The sequence below is a fragment of the Elephas maximus genome, chromosome 3, assembly GCF_024166365.1.
Source record: "Elephas maximus indicus isolate mEleMax1 chromosome 3, mEleMax1 primary haplotype, whole genome shotgun sequence".
In the NCBI taxonomy this organism is placed as follows: Eukaryota; Metazoa; Chordata; class Mammalia; order Proboscidea; family Elephantidae; genus Elephas; species Elephas maximus.
This window is the reverse complement of record NC_064821.1, coordinates 130,544,467-130,564,521: the sequence shown is the minus strand read 5'-3', so window position 1 is coordinate 130,564,521 and position 20,055 is coordinate 130,544,467. Positions and strand designations below refer to the sequence as shown.

Below are 20,055 nucleotides of genomic sequence, written 5' to 3'. Positions count from 1 at the left end.
ATAAAATAGCAAGACAGGTATGTTATGTTAGTTTCCCCAACCTTAACTTAATAAAGACGCAAAAGATTTACACTAAACAACCAGTGTCTGCTTATCTGTTGGCCTTTTAAAAAATGTGTGTTGTTTTTGGCCTAAAACTAGGGCTTTGAACGGATTTGTTCTGGTTTGAACCCCTGCTGAGAATCTGTATTTCTAACAAGGTCCCAGGAAGTTATACGTAAGAATCACCTGGGGATCTTGTTAAAATACAGATTCTGGTTCAGTATATCTGGCTGGGGTGGAGTCACAAATTCTCAGTAGGGAACTTGTTGGAAATGCAAATTTTCAGTAGGGGCTTAGACTGGAACAAAGACGTTTGAAGCTCTGCCTAAAACTATGGAAGTCTATTCTGCCCTGTTGCTTCTCTACTAAGGGACATTTAATCTTCCACTATTAAAAACATGTTTTGTTTTGTTTTTTAAAGGTGGAGATGCGTATGCAAACGTTTATTCTGAGTGCCTACTATGAACTAGGCACTGTTCTACATGAGCTTAGGATAACAAAAACAATTATGATATAGTCCTTAAGGAACTCCCCTCAAAAAAGGATGTTTGCACCTAAAGAAACACCTTGGAGAAATATTTTAAAAGAAATCGAAACCAAAATACTAAAAAAACAAGAATTAGCCACTTAAATCATTAAAATGAGAAGACAATTAGTGCATCGGAAGAGAACATGTCTCCATAGACTTTCTATAAATAAGGCTAATTACAGGTGCTGTCAAACTCTCCATTACCTGTGTGCCAGAGGAGTACCGAGCACTGGTCCTGGTGGTAGATGCCTTCACTGAGCTGTGGGGGCTCTCGGTTGGGAGGCCGCCACAGCAATATGAGTGTCTGAAGCACTTCCCATACTCTTTTCGTACCTGCATTGAATAACCACGAGATCAAGGGATTAATATAAACATTTCTGTGTGCTCTCTCTTCAATTAAATGAGCAGTGGAGACAACCAAAAAGAATGGAGGTTCCATTAAGACTTACTCATGGAGAAAATAAATAGAACTTGCAAAATCAGATTCAACTGAAACTACTAAATAATAATTAGAAATATATCTTTGTCCATTAGATTGGCTGGAAACCTTGGTGGCGTAGTTAGCAGTTCAAATCCGCCAGGCGCTCCTTGGAAACTCTATGGGGCAGCTCTACTCTGTCCTATAGGGGCGCTATGAGTCGGAATCGACTCGATGGCGGTGGGTTATTAGATTGGTTACTAGTCTCTTTAAAATGTGATATAACATGTAGAAATGGTTTATGCCCTGTTATCATTATGCAAACATTACTTATTAATTTATACAATGGTAATTTTCTTTTAAAGCTTTATTCTACCTATATACTTAGTAGCCTCATTTTTTTTTTTTAATTCCACGTTAAGAGGGCAAAAATTTTAGTTACTTCCCTTGCTTAATTACTTTTAACCACTCTGTAATTCAGTCATTTACATTTTAAATGTTTCATGTCCTCTTAGGTAGGCCAATACATAAACCTCTTTTACGGGATTGCATAATTTTGCGGGTAACCTCTTTATAATGACAAGACTTCTTTGGCACAAGAATAAAGAAAAAAATTACTTGGATACATTTGCCATTAATGAGGATGAAATGTTTTCTTCATTTTCTGATGTATCTAGCTTTACCATTTAGTGTAGAGAATCTAAGATGTCTATTCACTTCATTAGCACACAAGGGAACTATTTATGTAATTTCCATTCACATTAATGAGTTACCCATGTAATTTCCCTTTTCCCCTGAAGCCTGGATATATGAATAGTTGATAGGCCTAAAAGAAAGTTTCAATGACACTTAAAAAACAGAAGTCCAAACAGCTGCTAAATAAGGCAGGCACACCTAGAATGGCGGTATAGGATTGCAGGGGGACAGGTCTGGCTTGTATGCAGGTATATTGGCTTATAAACATGTTTTATTGTGACTTGGAGCCAGATTTTGAAATTACATGATAGTCAAGAAAAGAGAAGTTGCATAAGACAATATTAAAAAATAATAATAATAAAAACCTCAAAGGCTTTGTTCCCCCTTCAACTCTATGCTCACTATCTGCTTATAAAATCCATGACTTTGACACCTATTCCCTGCAAAATTAGAGAAAGTGACTACATGACTTTTTAAATCTAAGTGCACTTGCATTTCCATCCTCTTAGCTTTACTTAATTACACCTATTGGAACAAATAACAATTGGGTTGAGTTTTCAAAGCATTTCTTTGCCTAAATATGCTCACTCAAGCAGTAAGAACCACAATGTTAAGTTAATCATTTTATATCATATTCTTAACATACATCCTGGCAGCGACCAATAGAATGTACCCAAGACTATGTAAAACATATTCAAAAGAAGTGCAACAGAATGCTTTTAAAACATAACTGCTAAATTAAAAGGCATAATAAAATCTCTTTGTTCAAGTAATACACACTGTCTGAGTCTATGCTTTATGTCAAAGACCTCTGGCAAAAAAACAGCACAAAACATATAGATATGTGATCATATGTACGTACACAAAACGCTCATTTATGTAGGAAATACATAAAAACTAAGTAAGTATTAAGGTTATCCCTGTACAATGTTTAGAAAGTTAAAGTACATTGTTACTTAATAAAACATGATACCTCACAAAACATTTCTGTGCATTTAATGGCTATTAACTGCTCTGAAATGACATAAACCAAGACAATGGCAATCAAAATGGTATTTTATCCAAATAATACTCTCCAGTGTTGGTTTTGCCTAATGCCCATGTTGCTGTGAATCTGCGTTATCTGTCAGTATTGCACATTCCACTGTCATTATCTCAGAATTATAGCTTACCCCAAACTGATGGAAGTAACAACACTATCATCTTGTCAGTACTGAAAACATAATCGTTTTCACTTTCACAATTGTACTTCTCTGTTCAATTTAGTGACCAACTAGTAATAACAGAATAAAAAACACTACATTACGTACGCAGACAGGGAAAGGATGATACCTGGTGAAAGGCACAGACATTTTAAACTTAGACTTTACATCTTCTTGCTACAGATTGAAGTTTTTCACCGTCAAATTTCAATTTTGAATATTCTGTCTAAATTTCCAGACAGGTATTTAAGACTAATTTATGATTAAAAATGATGCTATTTAATAGTATGCCCAGCTACACTTCGATCTTTTCTATTGTATCTATTTATTTTCAAATCGAAGAACAAGCCAGCAGAGCACAGAGGTGTTTTTCGCTCACTTACTTTCTTTTGGAGAGCACAGTGAAATATGAAAATGAACACTCCCTGGAAGGCGTTGAAGATGGTGAAGAGATAAGCCATCACGATAGTCTCCTCATTAATAAAAAGCAACCCAAATGACCAGGTCAAGCCAAGAAGACACAGAAGAGCAAAAGCACCAAGCACCCAAGACCTGAAAAAATAAAGTGAATTTTATTCACAGGTTCAACGAGGGCAAAATACATTATCACATTTCATATGAACAGTTCAGTAGTAGCAGATGACTTTCTCTATGTTCACATTCAAATTCAATAGCATTTTGGCTTTAACCTTTCAATGATTAAAGAAAGAACAATAGCATTTAGTCCTGCAGACGCCAGTGAAAACAGCAACAGCAGGTATGACCTTTTTTAACTCCAGAATAAACAAGGTATTAAACCTATATTAACATCCAAGGTGTAAAACGACCCTCAATGACTTTATTCTCTTTTATGTGCATTTTGGTAAAATGAATTAAGGAGTCCTTAGTTAGTTTACGCCTATATTTTTATGCCTGTGGTGTACTCATAGGACACTGAATAATGTGACATATACGGAAAGATTAAATGGCAGATAATCACTTGGCACCTACACTTCAGATTCTAGTGAACTAATCTTACGTGAGCCTACAGTTTATAACTAAAGCGAGAAGAAGCCTAGCTGAAATGGGACAAAACCATGAGAACAACCTCAAAACAAAATAACTTTGGAGAGATTTCATCATGAATAGCTTAAGGAGAAAAGAACTGTAGAAAATAGGAGGGAATGAGAAGGATTTAAAGTCCGTGCATTCCATGTCTAGCTAATGATCTTACTTGAGAAATGGCTTATTATCTTCATAGCTAGAAAGCATTATAAGCAGAAAAGAGAAACAAAATTATTAGACAGAATCAAAATAGAAAGTAATAGAAAGCATTTATATATTTTATAAATTAGTCAAAATTAAGAAAGTCAAAATGCAGAGGCAAGCAATTAAAAAAATAAAGGCATATTATAGTTTAAAAATACTATAGCAAATCAGATATTCCAAAATAATTGTAAAAATTAAGGGCAATTCATGATATTGACGGGTTGTAAAAAATAGAAATCATGCCATAAATTTGTTAATGTAGGGTTCTACCTTACCCAGGTAAGTCCGTATTATAGTAGCCATCACAAACACGGTAATTACTGGCATAGATGAGAAGACAGAAAGAGGAAAAGGAAGAAAAGAGAGAGATGCTAAAGATTAGCTCTCTCTCTTACCATGCAACATGCAATGAAGCTGGCACTAAACCTATCCAATTTGTTAAAAACTCTACTCTTACTATAAATCTGCCATTTTTTTACATTAAAAATATTTTTTTAATAATCCCACTATAACCAATTTAAATAATGCCACCTCAAATTTTAAATTAAAAGCTTCATTTAAAAATAACACTAAAATGCTTCCCTAAGATGAGTTAATGAAGCAACAGCTACCAATTTTTTTGTTAACTAGATAGCATTTATTCCATTGATAAGATACTGTGGGTTTTTATTCAGGATTGAGATAAAGTAAACATTTGTTTAATTAGTGTGAAAACAACAGATAATCTTCAAGTTAACAACAGTAACAGAATAAATTCTCTTAAGAGAACAGGATTAGGAGTAGGAGCTGCTCAGAGTCCTTAAATTGAGAAGTCATTTAACAAACTTAATATAATCGTATCAGCCATGCAAACAGGAACATCATTTTGAACTGCATTTTAAATTCAAATGAAATTGCTACAGTGATATGGAATTTCCATAGAGCCACTGAAACAATTTCTTGGCTCTGGATCAAGACAGAAATTAATATCTAATTTTTCACCAATATCTGTGACATGGTAAAAGTGCAACTCAACCTTGATCAGTAAAATTTCATTTTGGGTAATTTCTACAGTTGACAGGAGGTATTCCTGTGTTCCCTGTGGAGAATATCTTTTACTCAGTTTGTCAAGTACTAAAATTAAAATACAAAGCACTTACTTAATGTTTTCCAACCTGCTAGAATCTGGTTTCAAAGTGTTTGAGTGTTTCACCATTTTGCACAATGTGATCACCAGGAAGATAATATTAAGCTGTTATAACAAATAAAGAATTAGATTGCTTTGAACAAACAGTAAACAATAAATAAGGTTTTACAAATATATTTTATGACTTAATGCTGTTAGATATCAATAGAATGTATATATTGCAGACACTGATTCAATTTTAGTTTAAGTAATGATTAAGTCAAAAAACAAAAAAATCCGATTCCAGCTGACAGCGGCCCCGTAGGACAGAGTAGAACTGCCCTATACAGTTTTTAAGGAGCAACTGGTGGATTCGAACTGCCGACCTTTTGGTTAGGAGCCAAGCTCTTAGCCACTGTGCCACCAGTCAAATCTATATAAAATATACCCTGGCTATGTATGATCCATTCTTTAATAGATCATTTGACATGAAACTGCAGCCTCATTAAGTCAGTATGATGTGGTAATGATTAAATAAATTAGTAAACCTAAACTAGTTTCTTTAGCTAGGAGGCACTCCAAGGCCGAAGAGCCATGTGATGGAAACATTGCGGTGAATCCTTCAGAAGGGGCATTTACATTCAGTAACTTGTAACGGAAGAGTCCCTAGATTAGGGATCATAAAACTTGGTTGAGAATATAGCTCTCAGTTTTGATCATCTCCTAATTAAATGAGAATAGTAAGATTTGTACAGTCTATAAGGTCACTGTGAGGATCAAAACAAATAAATGAAAAATATTCAATAGTTATATAAAGCAGGGAATTGAAAAGAAAAGTATGATATTTAACAATATCCTGTTAAAAGCCATCAGTTCTCTTTTCCTTATGTCTCTATATTGTATGAAAGTAGATAAATTCTGAAGAAAGACTGCTTTTGAGTTCTTCAAAACATTCAGCTGTGCAAAGACTAGGCCCAAACAAAATAAACTCGGGAAGGTGGAACCTGACACAGGAAGAAGGTTTGGGATTCCAAGCGTTCAACAAGAGTGAACTCAGAAGAAAGAAGTTGTACTCTGAGTGAGGAAAGACAAAGGTTTATAGTTTGCATTTTCTACAGACACCTGACAGAATGTTGGACCAAGGAGGGGCAGTTTCAAAAACCTTTGTAAATAGAAAAAAATGACTAAAACTCTTAAGAATGACTGCCATTTTGTTGAAGATTAGGTCCTCATAACCTGCTTTATAAATTTAGAGTTAAAATCAATTAAACTTCTCCCCCCCCCCCCTTTTTTTGAATGGTCCTAATGAGAAACTTTTGTTCCAAACTTCTGGACCTAGATTTTTTTTAACAATTTCCCAAAGCGTATAAAGACCGTAATTTGGTGTTCATTACTTTCTGAGCAATAAATATAATTGTCCCCTAATTCCCTCAAGAACAACATAATTCTAGTAGTATATTTCAGAAAGAAAAAAAAATTAATTCTCCGCTACGATGTATAAAATTACAAGGAAATTAGACAGGGAAAATGTGGATATATAGAGTATCATGCTGTGAATAGAAAATGAGTCTTGGGCTGCTCTGACAGGGATCACAATAGAGGGTTCCTGGACAGAGTTGGTGAAAAATGTAGAACAAAATTCTAACTCACAAAAAAAGACCAGACTTGCTGGCCTGACAGAGACTGGAGAAACCTCAAGAGTACGGCCCCCGGACACCCTTTCAGCTCAGTAATGAAGTCACTCCCGAGATTCACCCCTCAGCCAAAGATTAGACAGGCCCATAAAACAAAATGAAACCAAAGGGGCACACCAACCCAGGGGCAAGGACTGTAAGGCAGGAAGGGATAGAAATGCTGGTAATAGGGAACCCAAGGTTGAGAAGGGAGAGTGTTGATATGTCGTGGGGTTGGTAACCAATGTCATAAAATAATATGTGTACTGACTTTTTAATGAGAAACCAGTTTGTTCTGTAAACCTTCATCTAAAGTACAAAAAAAGGAAAAGAAAACAAGTCTTGGGGGTGAACACATCAGAACAAATCTCTTCCATGAAGAAAAGTGGGTAAAAATTATATTATTTAAGAACTAAAACATTTTCCAATAAAACAGAAATAAAACTTATCTATGCAAAAATATAACTAACACATATATGATCCAAAGAATTCTTTCTAGCCAAGACTGGGGACTAAGCAGATCCAATGGCTAAAATGTGCCACAGAAAACAGTACTTCACTTGGTCTATTAGAAAGTCTCCTTTCCTTTGCTCTCAGCCAGCTGAAGTTTTTACCATTGTATGTGCTTGGCATTTCTTTCTAGTTACAAATGCAATACAGTCATAACAAAGTTCAGCAAAATAGGAAGGGTAGGGGGAGAGAAGCACTTGTAATCTGATCTCCTGAGGCAGCAGGCACTTCTATACTCATTTTACAAATTATCAAGATACTAAGTATCTCAAAAAGATTACTTAGCCACTAAAATGGTAATGCAAAGATTTAATATACCATGGCCTGGCTTCACAGTCCACAGTCTGTCTAGATAAAATTAACCAATTCATTCTGGGTGAGAAAATTGGTAATCTTCTAACAAAGCTTTTATTTCTACAGATACTAATTCTATAAAGATTTGTTGCTATGAAGAGTAGTCTAATTTAGAAAGCACTCAGGGTTGATGAATAAATTGAAGATAAATAATAAAATTGATTAGTATACAAATACAAGCCTCAACAAAATCCTGAATACCATAATAGGTGTGCTCTTAAAATGACTTCCACGTGTTGGATTTTTCTAATTCTCCATTTCTTTTCAGCAACTCCCTACAACACCTACACACATCTACTCTCACTATTCAAATATTTGCCCAACTCCAGTTAGTTGTGCTTTCTCCAAACCGGTTTATGTCAGTTATACTCACACAGCTAAATATCACACAAGGTGATAAAACAAGAGTGCCAAAAAGAAAGTGGTTGTTTCTAACATGCCTAAAATTGAATGTTTCAAAAGACTTTTTAAAAGTCAGCCTCTTTAAAGACAACTGAAAATACTGGAAAAAATAATCATGAAAACATAGAAGGATTTTGCTCTCAGATATTTCAGCTTCACAAGTGCCTGTGAATTCTCCATTTTAAAGGAACTGAAAATGAAATTTATAGTAATGCACCAATGTTAGACTGTCAAGAATTTTACAGTTAAATCCAACATTAATTTAGCCTTTGAAAGAAGACTTAAAAGCATACAAATAATGTAGCAATAACACCTTTAACAGGACAAAGTACTGTCATTTTAAGACTAATTATGCCAGATATTGTAAATCATAAGATAGCAAAAAACACTAAAATGGTAAGGAAATGTAATCTGTGACTGTAAGGTATTTTTCTTTACACCAACTAAAAAAAATTTCACCAATATTCACATATAACTTAAGAGTCTTGTTAGAGAAATAAAAATATTCATTATCATTTAGTTATTATAACATTTTGATGTATTATCTCCAACTTACATACAATGAAATATTTTCTGGAAATAAAAAAAAAATACCTAAGCTTAAACGTGTTTTTTAATGTGGCTTTAGAGCTGTCTTATTTCCTCCAAAGCTTAACAAAAATGTAAATGTACAATTTTTAGTGTCATGGAATAAATATTGTTGCTATGATCTTTTTCAGGAGGTAATATACTCTGATAAGAATGATAATTTTGTAATGTAAAATTTTTTTTTTTCCTCATCCTTCTACTCCTTTTTTGTTCTCTTAAAGTACAACTGTGGGGATCAGAGCAAGAGCCAGGAACAAATAAAAACATCTCTGCTAAAATCTTAGCCAAATGTAGTCACTTAAAGGGTGAAAGGGTTGGTTTCCAAGAACCAAATGGCTGCAAATCTCAAGTCCCTTTCTTTGTATTTTTCCCATGACATAAATGGCAACTTCTGGCCAAATACTTCTGGTCTTTTTTTTTTTCTGGTTAGAGTAAGTGATCTCTTTCTCCTTCTCACTTTTACCTTCTCCCCCATTTACTTTCCTGCCTTTGGAATGAATTTGAAAAAGAAAAAAGGACATAACAGGCAAACAAAGAATTTTGCCTATCTGTCACTGGAAAGCAGGTAAAAAGAAAGAGAGACAAGAATGTTTCCATCATCCGAGTGCTGTTCTTCTCCCTTGGATTCCAATGCAGCCACTTTTTTTTTGGCTCTCTCGTTCTTTGGTATTCCCTTCCAATAAAAATAATACTTAGTGTAAAGTACAGTATTTGGGGATAGGTGAAACAGTGCTATGCCTCAGAGAGACAGTTACAGCTATACACACAAAAATTCACACAATAGTTACTAAATCTAGTAACCAACTATAACTTGCAAACTCTATTATCCACATTGAAGCCAGAAGTAAGTACAGATTAATAGGATTGCATTTCACATTCTATGTCAACCACCAACCTGATGGTTAATTCTGGAGATGAGGCAACTCATTCAAGTATTCATCCACAGTTAACGCTGCTGTGTATACGAAATACATATATAAATTGGTAGGCTATCTCTTTATGTGAATTATGTGGATTCAAACTGCCAACCTTTTTTTTAGCGGCCAAGGTCTGACCACTGCGCCAGCAGGGCTCCTTATGTGAAAGGGTGAGAGCAAATTCAGCAGAATAAAAAGATTCCCTGTTCTGATAAAAACACCAAACTGGGGAACTCTCTCATTGATGAATACCACTCTTATTCCTACGTCATAATAACCTCTGCAGTATAATTTGCTGATAAAATTCATCACCACTAGACTTGGCATAGCTAAACATCACCCATATTGAAGAACATGAAAATATAAAGAATGAAGAAAAGGGACCACAGATTACAGGAGCGTACTATTTGTTTTATGGCCATCAACCTGCTCAATTGAATCACATCTGTCTGAGCTTAGCGACTTAAAATTCATTCTACAGCCTGCAGTGCTGACATGGATATGATAAGACAGAAGAACAGAAACACCACTCTGAAGTAACCTAGCTGAACTGCACATGTTCTGACCCTTTTTGTCCTCCCTGGAGATTTTGCTACCTGGCAAATGCGGCTCTAAAACGGCACTTGTATCTCCAGATCTTTGCTGTTAGCCAAGCAGAAACCTATTTCTCCCTGGGACTAGCAGCCAGAGAGGTGTTCTCTGAAGAAGACTTCTAAATAAGTATGTGAGCTGAACTCTTACTGAACTGAATTAATTATTAACGATGCAGATGGAGCTGTCCAAATGATAAGAACAGCTCCTGACGTGTCATGATCCAAGCTTTCATTAAACCATTTCAGGCATACTAATGGTTTCCCACTGCTCATTACTTACAAGCACTTTTCTCATAGATATAATAACTCTAGTGCCTGTAGGCAAGACATTCTATAGAAATGCACAGGTTGGACGTTTTATCTTCCTTAGCATTATTATTTCTCTTCATAGAACTGTTACTACACAAAATGTACATCTATCTAACACTACTAAGTTAACTGTTTTCAATTTAGAAAAGTCAGATATTCAAGACTATACTTTCTGGGAAGGCTAATACGCAATTTTTGTTTCAAGAAAATGCCTTAAAAAGGTAGTATACAACATAATTTACATTCCAACCATTTGTGTCTGAATTGAGTTTCAAGTGTCTTACAACATCAGAGAAATACGTAGGTACATGTATTAACATTCAACAAACATAGGTTGGACAATCATATCACAACTCAATTTAGGTTACATGCAAGATATTGTTTTGCACTACTATACCACTCTTGGTCTTTCTCTAGGTTGGGGTGATTAGAGGGCAAAGCAACTGCAGGGGAAGAATTATTCCCAGGACCTACACTGTGACTGACACCTGCTGTTTCTTTTTTTTTTTTTTTTAAACTGGGAACACTGTTCCCAAAAGACCTTCACATCTCAATGTAAATGATTTGGTAGAGGATAATTATGACACGGTAATAAAGAATAATAGACACTGACTAGAAATGGTCAATATAATAAGGTGTTCTTTACGTCTTATCTAACATGAATATGTGTGAATATTAACACTTTTCACCACATAAAACTTTTTTTAAGCTCTAAAGTCATTACTTTTCTTCGGAGATACAAAACAAACAAAACCATAGTGCAAGAAAAATGAACAGATGATATTTTTATGGACCAAATATCCCTGAAGTGGTCTTCATATTTTTCAAGATATAAATATGTTTGGCCAAGTACTTAGGGGAAAAAGAAGACTGTATCTTTAAGGATCATCCCTCTTCATGTCAGATGTTTGTCATTTAATTCTAAGTAGGTTTAGATTGTGTTAAGATAATTAAATCAAGAACAAAAACTGGGGCAATCATCGGAATTAAATAATTCAGATGAGAAACCAGCTTTCCTAGAACATTTCAGAATGCTTTACTGGTTTGATTAAGGTTTACTGGTTCATTCTGGTTCGAACCTCTGGTGAGAATTTGCATTCTAACAAGTTCCCTGCTAAGAATTTGGATTTCCATCCCAGATATACTGAATCAGAATCTACATTTTCACAAGGCATTTTTACATATAACTTCCTGGGAACTTGTCAGAAAAGCAAATTCTCAACCAGTTTGAAGCTTTGGTTTGATTCATATAGGCTGTTCATATCAAATTTTCAGTTTGCTTTGCATAAGTAATTATGTAAAATAATTTCAGTGCCAAAAGTACATACATTTGAAGTGGTTTTGGGTTTCCTTCAACTAGTAAAGTTTTTCTTAATTTTATGAAATACTAGTCAACCACAGGAATACCCTAAGAGGTTCATTTGTGTCACTTAAAAACAGAAATCCTTAAAACAGGAATAAAATATATATAGGCAATATTTAAATTTTTTTTTCTTTTCAATTTTATAATGGTCAATAAACACTCATTTTTATCAGCATAATGCTACAACAGTGCAAAATGTTTTAAATACTGAAATCCAAATATTTGGGCTATGTTCTTTTATTTCAACTATATTTCAAATATATGGCTAAAGGTAATGTAAAAAGTAAAAATAACAATGTTAGTATACTTGTATCAAATTCAGTTTTAAGATAATATTTCTTAAAAACCAACATTTTTATTTGGTATTTTAAGTACCAAAAAAGTAATTTTATGCCCAGCGGTTTTAAAATTGACTTAATATTCATTTTATAATCAAGGTTTAATAAAACCTTTTGTGCCCTAAAAAGGAATGAGGTGCATTTATTTAAAGATCATAAATTACTATGCACAAGTTTACGAGAATAAATATTAAGATAATGTTCTTTCACTTCTTTAAACATTATTTAATTTATAAATGCTATAGGATCGCTATGAGTCGGAATCAACTTGACGGCAATGGGTTTGTTTGTTTTTTGTTTGTTTTTTTGTTTAAATACAGGCTTGGTACAGAGCTCGTAATATAGAACTTGGAGATAGAACTTCCTGAACTAAATAAAACTCTTAGCGAAAAACTACACTACCCAGAAGCAAAATATGCGATAAACATCAATCATTTTTTCTCTAATTGTCAGATTAGTTCTAACTTGTATAATTCTAACATGGTTTATATGTAAGTTTACTTTTTAGATTATGACATTCTTTTTTAGCACACTGTTTTAAAAATAGGCAAGAGTACTTTTAAGAGGAAAACTGATTTCCAAAAAAATAGTGCTAATTCACAAATGTATGAGCTCTCAATAATGATATAATATTTAAAATACATTACAGAATTTAATCTGTAAGATAGGTATGTCTATAAATCTTTGAATGCATAGATAAAATAACTATAAAAAAAATTATCCTGTTGAATAGCACTGCTAAAGCAGAAAGCTAAAAAGGAGAGCAAAATAGAGCCTGCTTACCAGAATAATGAAAGTAACGGGTCCAATAAAACTCCATATAAAATAATTATCAACATGAAGCCAGCAACTATCATGGAAAGAAAAGAATGTACATTAAGTAGTTTCAGTGGATCTTCAACATCACAAAGAAAACAGAATTTTTTTAAATGTGACAAAAGCTTTGTACATTTGCCTTTTAAAATTCATTTATCGCAAGTTAGAATAATTCAAATTAATTGAGTTGGCTTTGACTTAACAAAGGTAGTGATTTATTTACTTCAACCTGCTGTTTTTCATTTTAGGCTTTATTTTTGATAAAAGCAAGAAGAACTACGCCTGTGTGGGGAAAACAATACACTCTACTCCACTGCTAAATTCTTAAGGCTTCTAACTTTACTAAGAAAAACTTGAAGCTCGACATCCCAAATTGTTTCATCATCTCTTAAGCTCTGCATATACTTTTCGACATTTTCCTTTCAGCTCTATGTGTGAGGCAAAGTGGTTAACCCAATGGACGGTAACAGACAAAAAACTGTTCAGATGCCATGTTTGTTGCAAAAACAGTATAGCATAAATGCAATACCTCAACTGGGTAGTAGATGAATATTCCCGGATGAATACCAGGAGGGGGGACAAAAGCACAGAATTCATACAGTATTAGGGTAAATGATGCCTAAATTTATCAGGACAGATTTTACTTAATGGTTCATTTCTCATATAACATCAAATCCCCTCTGAATTTCTTTGTCTTTCATCATCTGTACAGCCAAAAAGCTTTCTTTAGTCCAAAGAATCTTCATATAACTAATTTTATCAAAGAAGAAGAAAAAAAAAAACAGAATTGGAAGGCAAATTCATGCCTCTAGCAAATCAAATCCTTAGAAATATGCTATGTCTACATTCTGTCACTTTCCATAAATTTCTATATTTTTATAAATGAAAGACACTGACTTATTTTAATCCTCTCAAACTGCCTGATGGAATATTATCAAAGTAAAACATATGGGATGGAGTGTGCTACTGTCACAATTCAGAATGAGAGCTAGCTAGAGGGTTGGCTACACAAAGAGAACTAATGAAGCATTAGCTTAAAACTGAGTAGTTAAACCTGTCAGATGCTTTAAGTTCAGAAGAAATTTTACTTAATATCTTTCTAAGGCCAAAAAGTTATTTACTTTTTCAATTTGTTTCAGGTCAATCTTTTGTGTTAAAAAGAAAGTCCATAATTTAGAATCTGTCTTGCCAGAGTACAAATCCTCTGAACCTAGAAAATTACAAAAGACTTGATTGTAATTTGTGCACGGCAAGCCTACTGTCTAACCAATAAAGCTTTCAGATGCTATTTTAGTCTGTCAGGGACCCTCACTGACAGCTAACGGGCTTTAAAAAATTATTCACTTGAAAAACACTCAGGTCGCTTGCGATTACTTACGCTTTTTCTGTTCCATAGCTCTTATAGTCAATAGCAGCTGAAACTCCAACCACGGTGGCAGGAAACAAGTAACCAGCAACATAGTAGTATTTCTTCCTTGAATATTCACTTTCAAAAACTTCAACTAACATTAGGTACAGCTGCACACCTTCTAGGCACATCCAAGCAAAAGCCGCCAAAAAGAAAAAGTGTAAAAGTCCCGCAAATATTGGGCATGCAATCTATGGAGGAAAAGAACAGAAAACACATGAATACAAACATCCTAATCCAAAACTATAAAATATTTGTGACAGTACCCACTGTTTTCTTTAAAGTGCATCATTATTTAGAATAAACTACTGATTCTTCAAAATTATTTTTCCATAACTGGAAACAAGTTATGAAACAACACAAAATCTGAGCAGAGTATAATGCTTACAGAATAGAGTGCCAGATGTGCTAGAGATTTCATTCCTATAAAACATGACCATTTCTTGGTGAATCTAAATATCCAAAAGAAAACATTTCTTAATTTCTGTTCCTGAATTACCCATGATAAAAATCTACATACTCTGTGGATAATATGAAGAACAGTTGTTTATAAATACATTATTCCCATCTTTTCTATAACAGAACTTCGAAGTTTTGCTTTCATGAAAAATGCTCTGGCTCTAATTCCCTGGAATTATTTTCCTGTCACACCTGGAGCATTCTTAAATTCATCCTGGCTCAGATGAATATAAAGCGAAATATCTAATTATTAAGTTCTTATCTAATTATTAAGTTCTGCTTCTGACATTGAGACTTCATGATGAATAAATCTCTGAATATGCAGAGAAGACTACTGGTCAGAGTGATTGTGTAAGCAAAATATGAATTTTTTTAATAGGTTCTTTTCTTTTCAATGTGCCCAGAACTCCCCTAAACAAAGTACTTGCCTTAATAATGACCGTGAAAAAAACAAAATTGTACCTTAATACATGAAATGAATAATCAGGTTCTGGGGTGATATTTCTAACTCAAAATAATATTACTTAATAATCTCTTTTAATTTATTACAAACGGTCCTTTCAATATTGCTACGTCAATTATGTCCAGTAATAGGGTCAAAGATTAACATCAACATCACGTGTGGATTCACACTTATCATAGTCATTTTCAGACATCTGAGGCCAATAACCTGAACGAGCACTCACCATGTATTTTGTTTTATCAATGCCTATTAAGAAAATAAATTCAGCAATGAAAAGGTTGATACAGAGGTTCTTGTGAATAGTGTTACGGTCACTCTGTAGACCACGGAAAAAGCAAAAGGTGAAGATGCAGATAGCCAGGCAAACAAGGGAAATGACAATTCCCACCCAGGTGATAACTGTAAGAAGTAATTCATGAACTCCATCTTTGTACTAAAAAAAAAAAAAAAGAAAGATATGAAGAATATTAATATCAACTAAAGAAAAGATAGCGTCTTAACATTCCTGCGTCATATCAACTAAAGGAAAGGTGGCTTTCAAATGCAATCGCTCATCTTGTAATACTAAGCTTCTCTGAATAATAATATTCGTTTGTGTTCAAACAGAGCTCAATACAAAGAAGAATTTTTGACCATATAATTCAACATTATCTTACTGGATATTAACATCCAAAGAATGGCCTATGAAAATTATTTTTACCTAGAAAATAATGCAAGAGTCCAATTACATCACAAATAATGACTGAAATAATAACCTACATAAACATAGGAAAAATATTTATATGTTACAATAACTAAGTAGTTATCGATAAAAATAATTGCCATTTTTATTATTTTTCCAGGTCAACAAAGTTTTTACATTTTAATTTTTTCCTTGGGTTTCTACATTTACACACTGAGGGTTGAATGCACAATACATTTTAGAGTTTTCATGCTGTATTTCTTAAAGCATATTTATCTTCTGGCTCCCATTCCCTTAATCTCCAAAAGGAATAGAAGAAACATGCCAGAATAGACATTCTGGTTTTTCGAAATTGGCAGCTTTGTACAGTGTGTACAATTACAGTGGCAAGGTGCTAGGAATATTCAAGGTAAAATAAGGTACAAACATTTGAGATGGGGAGGGCATGCAAAACCTTAGGGCCTTCTCTCTCTGTTGTATGACTTACTGATTTCCATTTTTTTCCTGTCTCCATAAGACACTTGCCAAAAAAAAAAAAACCTTAGAAAAAGGTGCCGTACTTTTACACAAATAACGCACGCCTTCTGCATTTGTTTGCCAGCTGCTATGGCCCCCTCACTGTGAGGTATTTTTATAAGCATGCTATGCTAATTTTTTTTTACAGTAACACGTGAAAGAAGTTGGCATGATAGCACTTGTAAGGGTACCTTGCAGGGATAGGACCTAGGCTGCAAACAAAACGCAGAAGGCGCATGTTATTTGTGTAAAAATATGGTCAAGTCATATCAGAGCACACTGTTTTGAAAATAAATAAATATAATGGCAAGACTTCCTAAAATATACTGACAGTGTATGAGTTTGCATTAATTTGTTTGCTTTTTAGTTACGATAAGCACCCAAAGAAGGGACCATTACACAAGCTGTATTGAATCTCTGAGGTTTTTTCTGCTACTAATTAGAAGTGCAAATACTTACTGCAATTTCCCTGCGGGCCATGAGAATTGCGAAATTGGTTAGGTGGCTGCACGCACACGTTGTACGAGTTTTATTAGTGTCAACCAGCTTGCAGCCCTGGGTAGACCAATATCCCATCATAGTTCTCTCTGAGTAGTTCCAGAAGGAACAGTTTGCATTGAAATAATTATCAGGCTGGGAAATAAAATGACAAGATAAAATTAGGATTTAACACTCTAAGATGGCAATAGCAATTGTTTAATATGTGTAAAAGGTAATTTAAACTTTGCATGTTTCGGACTATAAAGTTTTTCATCAGCAAAATTGTGGACTATGTTATATAAGGCAGATATCTAGCTTAAAAGGGCTTTATAGTCTTAAACACTCTAAACTGTACTCTAAATTACCAAAGACCCATTTACGCAATTACAATTTCCATCTTATGATTTTACATACTGATAGTAGTTAAAATCATTTTTTTCCCCCTTTCTGACAAAATTAGAGCCATGAGTAACATTGTTCTGAGGGAATTCTTTTAAGGACCACGTGTTTTAAAATCTATTTTTGATTTTGGGCCCCTTTCTAGTTAGTTCTAAATGACACGTTAGTGACAATTTGAATCATGTAGCAGTTAGTACCCTCAAGGCTCTTAAAAGAGTAAATCATTTTACGCAGATGTAAGAGGAGCACAACCATGCATATTTATTTTTATTTGCCAATCTAGAGATCCACGCGGCTATCTGGGGGCACTTATTCCCTCTACTTATAACACCACCAGACGAAAATTCAACACAGTGGAATACTTTAACTACTGACTCGCTTTCTAAGGTACAGTAGAGGAATCCCATCTCCATCCTACAGTCTTTAAAAACAATGCTTGGTAACAATTTTGTCAAATGTGATCAGGAATACTAATAAAAATGGTTTGCCACACTGAACATGCAGTCTAAAGAGTTAATATTTGGCTATCCTGCTGCTAAGGTAAGAGTTAATTTTCACTCTGAAACAAATTAGAGTCATTTACATTTTCATGTTGATTACTGAATTAGCTTTCATTAAGAATACACTTAAGTTCTAATAATCACTGAACCAGGCTCATTTAATTTTATGTTCAGAGACTTAAATAAACCTGTCTCTGACCTAGCCCAACAACATTTAAAATTCAAATAGAAAGGTCCTCTCTTTTCTCTTTCCCATTTCCCCTTTCTCCCCCCTTTTCCCAACCCCAGTATGTCAATTTTGCTTTCCTTCTTCACTGGTTTTATAACCTTCCCATTAATTCATTAGCCTACATAACTTACATCAATGTGTGGTAGAGTAAAAAGCACAGGATCAGTCAAGTATACTCGGCTGGACTCTTTATTGATTGAAACTGAAATGATGTGGGAATTCACCGCAATAGTACTATTACGACCAATAAAGTCACCACCCAGTTTTATGGTTGCATTTTCTGTACTAAGGAACTGTCCCAGACTCCGGTAAATGATGAACACCAATTTTGCAAGCCCTAGAAAGGTGAAAATAGTCATATGATTTTAAGGAAAATACGCTTATGCATAAAAGGAGAAGAAAATGAAAAACTCCTTATAGAATATTTAGATTAAGCATATTGAGGAAAAGCAAGGCATTATTTTAAATCTGCTTTAAATTTTAAGCTGTTTTTATTTTATTAGGAGATAAATATTCAACAGTTACGAATTAATAGATTTAACTGAACAACAACAAAGAATACGTTCCATCTTACCATTCCTGCTGTTCTGTTTCACAGTATTTGCAGAGAGTTGAATCGAACTGCCTGATCCTTTGATGCCCAGAGGAAATTTAAAGTCTTGGACTTGTCCTTCTGTGCTGAGCACTGCAACTTCTAGAACTGGATGAGGCAAAGAATAGAAGAGGAAGCAAAAAAAAAAAAAAAACTTCAAATTAAAATGCAAGCAAGCGATATTTATATGGAAATGGCTGTTATGGTTCTTATTTTTTGCTTTTTTTGTTGTTCTACTTAGATTTCAACGAAATCATAAATGACAACCTAAATTGCTCTAAGAGGTGTTAAACTTTGCCTTCTCCAAAAAAAAAACCTGTATAATCATTTTAACATTTTCTTTATACATTTTTATCTTTGTCATGAACTGATTTCAGACTTTCAGTCTACGAGTGTGTATAGTTTCGCTTAATCCTTAATTAAACCAGAAGTATTTTAAATGATACTATTCATTTCTTTCAGAAACCCTGGTGGCATATTACTAAGTATTACGGCTGCTAATCAAAAGGTCAGGAGTTTGAATCCACCCTATGCTTCTTGGAAACTCTATGGGGCAGTTCTACTCTGTCCTACAGAGTCGCTGTGAGTCAGAATCAACTGGACAGCAGTGGGTTTGTTTGTTTTTTAGGTTTATTCATTTCTTTATGTGAAGTAACTTTTTAATGACCATTATTTGGCTGTGATAAAATTAAATATAAATTTTTCATGTATATACGTATTTCTAAATATGAGATTTACTTTAACATGTACAATAACCGAGGGCAATTTCACAATGACAGGTTTTCTAAAAGTAGTCAAATCAGCACAGCTATTTCTGAGAAAATTTCTGGCATTATGTTCAAACTTCCAATGATTCCCACTAGTTAACCACCAGTCTTAGATACTCAGGCCTTGGAGTGAGGCAAAATAGACCTGGGCTAAAAAAAAAAAAAAAAAAACCCACCACCTGTTTTTGTAAATAAAATTTTATTGGAACAGAGCCACAAGTACTTCAGCCTAATCCAAAATTTCTAAAGTTCAAATGAGGTAGCAAAAGTGAAAAACACAGAAGGAAAACAATTCAACACATAACGTTGAGAACATTTACCTGATAAATGAGGCCAATGTTGTTTAATTTTGTTTCAAAAAATATAACTGTAACTGCCATCACAACATCAGTGTGTGCTGTCTATCGTTATTCCAATAAAGACTGAGAACTATACCTCAATATTCATTTAAATTTAA

General features: G+C 34.0%; 1 protein-coding gene across 16 annotated transcripts in view; it reads right to left on the bottom strand.

The window, feature by feature from the left end:
• Nucleotides 1–20,055, bottom strand: part of ADGRL2 (adhesion G protein-coupled receptor L2) — a 208,049-nt gene that overhangs the window by 8,038 nt on the left and 179,956 nt on the right. For all 16 annotated transcript variants that reach the window (XM_049879604.1, XM_049879603.1, XM_049879605.1 and 13 more), the window contains 9 exons: nucleotides 18,814–18,939; nucleotides 18,371–18,576; nucleotides 17,091–17,264; nucleotides 15,657–15,866; nucleotides 14,482–14,702; nucleotides 13,071–13,137; nucleotides 5,275–5,366; nucleotides 3,271–3,439; nucleotides 776–904 (listed from right to left, as the gene is read on the bottom strand). In XM_049879604.1, coding sequence (XP_049735561.1) covers nucleotides 776–904; nucleotides 3,271–3,439; nucleotides 5,275–5,366; nucleotides 13,071–13,137; nucleotides 14,482–14,702; nucleotides 15,657–15,866; nucleotides 17,091–17,264; nucleotides 18,371–18,576; nucleotides 18,814–18,939 — 1,394 coding nt within the window. The remainder of the gene's footprint in view (nucleotides 1–775; nucleotides 905–3,270; nucleotides 3,440–5,274; nucleotides 5,367–13,070; nucleotides 13,138–14,481; nucleotides 14,703–15,656; nucleotides 15,867–17,090; nucleotides 17,265–18,370; nucleotides 18,577–18,813; nucleotides 18,940–20,055) is intronic.